Below are 4,262 nucleotides of genomic sequence, written 5' to 3' on the forward strand. Positions count from 1 at the left end.
GGACACTTGGTAAAAGGATAGTTCCCTGAAATGTCGAAATGTTGATGAAAAACTAGTTGCTTGTCACCATGTAAGAAAGTAAGAATAGTTCGTCTGCTTTAGTAATTCAAATGCTCAAGGCCACACACATGCATGTCGGCGCGACCTTAGGCAAAGTGTGGTCTAGTGCACATCATTGGTCGAGAAATTATGTAATATACAGAGGTTAAATATTAGTTATTATGAGTGTATATTTAATTTTGCACACCTTTAACACAACTGAAATGAAATTGCACATCCTTCACCAAATCTCTGACTCTGCAAGTGTGCGCACACAACCTATAGTATCAATATAAATGGAAATCCCATTCTGCTCTGCAAATAACTCTGAAATAACATATCTCACAATTAAATCAGTTACATTTCTCTTACAACTGTTTCTATACAATTATCATCTCAAATGGTGTCTGTATCTCTGAGAAGAGGACTTGAAAAATCATAAGGAAAAAAAATAAAATAAAATAATGAAATGTAAGTGTACTATTGTTTAGCTTAAGCTGCAACCATTGAGAAAACATTCAAATTGGTGTACAGTTATTGGCAAGCTTGTCTCCATGTAATAACAAAAACAAGCTCCGTCTCGTGCATTTTACCATTTAATTGAGGAGTGAAAACTGATATATCAAGTGTCCTCTGTAAAAACTTTGTATATGTAATCGCGAAAACGTCTTGAGTATGCCTTTGGATCAACAGCTGAGATAGAATTGGGATCACATTGGATAGATTTATATGCATGCTCAAGCTTCTTTGTAATGTCATAGTCTTGAAGTATGTCTATGATTCCAAAAAATAATATCACATCATAAAACTCCCCTGTTGGTTCTCCTACTAATTGAAAGTCTAAGTCATTTTTCCTCTCTGTCCTTTCAACGCGTGCCGACATGTTTATACCCAAACTTCTGCCAGCCAACCTGGCATGTTCAGTTCACATTAGTTGTATGGTTAGTAAGGATATGTGTGTGCGTACAATGAATAAGCACCGGAACATTTTCAGCGCTCAGATAGAAACACACGCGTAGTATAGCAAGTCAATGTTGTATACTTTGAGAAAATTAGGATTATTTGTAAGATAAGAAGTGTACCCGGAAGGATCAAGAAGCAATCGATCCCTATCTGCACGAGAAAGACGAGGAGCTGAGCCATCTTCCAATCCTACATTATCTGTAAGCACGGGAAAATGATTGAAAGATCTGACTTTATGAATATGTTTCATGACAAAATATATACAGATGCAATCAACACTAACCAGTAGGTGTTCTACAACCAGGAGGAGGAGTTTGATCTCCAGTTGCTTCCTTAAAATGAAGACCAACTAAAAGGCTGTAGTCCATCACTCTCTCTTGTTCTAGTAGCTCACAATCCCTATCAACCTGCCTGAAATTTGAAGGACATGTGTTAGTATTGGTAACTAATGATCATATTAAGGAGATGAATAAAAAGGATCGTACCTTCGGAATTCTTGGAACCATGTCTTAGGTAACCTGAATATGAAGTTGAGATCAAGGTCCTTTAGAGTTGTGGTTGCATCAATCTCTGATTCTGGTTTATCTGTCATCCGGCCAAACGTTGACCCTTTCAAGTCAAATCGTCTATGAATTGTGTAATCAGTGCAGAAGAGATTCCCCATGATAACAAATCGTACCTAAGATATTAAAACATATGATAAGTTATATTGTTGTAGTGATTGATCATTTATCATTTGATGTTTGCAGGGTGTCCTGCCACTACCTTTTTCTGTGCTGGTCCAGTTAGCTTAACACAATGCAGGCCAAAATACTTGGTCATTAGCGTGTTATCAAAAGAACGAACGTGACTGAAATAGGCATGGAGCATCCTTAGAAGCACCTAAGAACCATACATGGACAAGAAAAGTTATTCATTGTTTTTCGGGCATAGAATGCTAACGCAATTTCAGTACTAAGCATACATATATATATATATATATATATATATATATATAGATAGATAGAGAGAGAGAGAGAGAGATCTCACTTTCACTTCTGCCTTCTTCATTGTCTTGATCATGTATCTATCATCATTTGTTAAGTAGAAGAAGCTTCCACTTTTTCCTGGGGAACATAGCTCCCTGAGGGCGTCATTACCACAAATAGACAACATATAATCAGCTGCATCGACTTTGAATAACATCCTTAAAGCCCTGAAAACTTTTGGGCAATAGTCTTTCCATCTGAATTCACAAGATGGATGAGGAGGTGTGCTTTTGGATCCTTCAGGTGGGAATCTTGTCCAGTACTTCTCTTTCGGATCAAATGCCGAAGGCTTGAGATCTAGGGATGGAACTGGTCCTGGCCTTCCTACTGAATGCCTATGACATAATTTAACATCAGAAACAGATATAAGTTAACAACACAAACAAAAATATCCAGCAGTAAAAAAAAGTATACCTGATTCCCAACTGCAAATTGAGCATAAGGTCATAGTTCTTATGCCCTTTGGAAATAGTCTCTCCTTGCCTTTTTGCTGCCTTAGGATGTCTAATAGGACTCCCTCTAATATATCCATCCATAGCATCATCTATACAAGAAATTCTTGGAGGTGTTCCGGCACAGTCTGATAAGCGCATTCTACCAAATTCCCTATCTACAGGGGCTGCGTCTATTCGCCCATCTACTGACATCCTCCTTGGCCTAACGTTGTTTTCTGTCGCCTTGGCAGACCTCCAAACTGCCAACTTTTTCTGAGAAGGTAATATTGAAACCTTCTCATTTGGACAAATGCTACATTCTATCAAATCAGTATTGTAAACCTCTTGAGGATCCCAATCAAGATTTCCACCTTCTAACAATGATGCAGATGGATAAAAAGTACCATTTTGTTCATTTTGTTCTTTATTCCAATTTCCAACATAAAAACTCCCATCATCCCATTTCAATGTTCCATTTCCCTTTGGCACTCCATCTTCCCAATTCCCTTCATACACATTACCATTTTTCCAACACATCTTGCCTTTACCACATATAACACCATTCTTCCATTCACCAACATAACAATTCCCATTCTTCCATGCATACTTCCCGTTTCCTTGTTGTAATCCTCGATTCCATTCTCCATCGTAAACATCACCATTAGAGTATTCTTTAACCCCATATCCATGTTTCAAATTCATCACCCAAGAACCTTTAAATGAGTCTCCATTAGGCCCCGTAAACGTGCCTTCACCATCCATATATCCACTCTTGAAATTCCCCTCATACATAGCACCAGACGGCCAACTAAACGTTCCTTTCCCCATCTTTTTCCCTCGAAACCAATCACCTACATACATGCATCCATCAGTCCACCAATATTTTCCATGTCCATGGGGGAAACTATCAACCCAATAGCCACTATAGTAATCTCCATTGGGGAGGAACCTCTCCGAATGGTAAACCTCCCCATTCGCATGACCTTCATTGTCCTCTTCTACATCTACTTGATCAATTATCTCTTCCTCAACGTGCGATGGACCATATGTACCAAATATTGTGTTGGCTCGTTTCCTCGCGACTGCTTGTGTTTTCCTCACGGTTGCCTCCCAAGCCTTCATGATAATATTTTATAAATTTTGATGATAAATTTGGTCCTGGATGAAGAAATGCATCAAACAGATCAGCCATGCAAAGACATGCAGATGATGAGATACAAAATCAATATCTTCTCTTTCTTTCATTCTCTCTCTATCAGCTCCGGCTTGCTCGCTTTCTCTCTCTTTCTCTCTCTCCCCCTCCCTACGTGTTATTAAGATCACAAGATTAGAAAATATTTTAATTACTCATTAAGTACTAGTACTTACATATTGTATATTTTATATTTTATGAGTGGACTTATTCACCTTCTATTACATCTAACTAAGACTTTACGTGACACTTGTAAGGATAGGCGTATTTGGGGTTATCTAATTTGCCAATATTTACACATAACATTATTTTTTTTCAAATAAATCTAGTGACATTATATTCCATTGTTATCAAATTTAGAAAAAAAATTGTTTTGCACATGTATGGGGTTGGAGTTGGGATAGGGTGTCTTGAAATATCATAAAGAAGGAATTGAAATCACACTACTTTTAAAAAGGATAGTTTTCATGGAGTTTTGTAACTAGTTTTGGGAACGTGTGTGGTATGTTTGTCCCAATAATAATGTAATCATCACATTTTTTCGCATAATCAACAAAATTTAAAAGTTAAGAAATTAATATTGTGCAACTTAAAAAATTTATTGTA

General features: G+C 37.3%; 1 protein-coding gene across 1 annotated transcript; it reads right to left on the reverse strand.

Annotated features, from left to right (window-relative positions):
• Positions 1-661: 661 nt before the first annotated feature.
• On the reverse strand, positions 662-3,586 carry LOC102595995 (phosphatidylinositol 4-phosphate 5-kinase 6-like). Its single transcript, XM_006347969.1, has 7 exons — positions 2,445-3,586; positions 2,032-2,365; positions 1,768-1,884; positions 1,488-1,681; positions 1,286-1,413; positions 1,122-1,200; positions 662-950 (listed from the first exon to the last, which is right to left on the reverse strand). The coding sequence occupies exons 1-7, from the start codon at positions 3,584-3,586 to the stop codon at positions 662-664; spliced, it is 2,283 nt and encodes a 760-aa protein (XP_006348031.1).
• Positions 3,587-4,262: the final 676 nt, after the last annotated feature.

This window comes from Solanum tuberosum, unplaced genomic scaffold (assembly GCF_000226075.1).
Source record: "Solanum tuberosum cultivar DM 1-3 516 R44 unplaced genomic scaffold, SolTub_3.0 scf00097, whole genome shotgun sequence".
Lineage (NCBI taxonomy): Eukaryota > Viridiplantae > Streptophyta > Magnoliopsida > Solanales > Solanaceae > Solanum > Solanum tuberosum.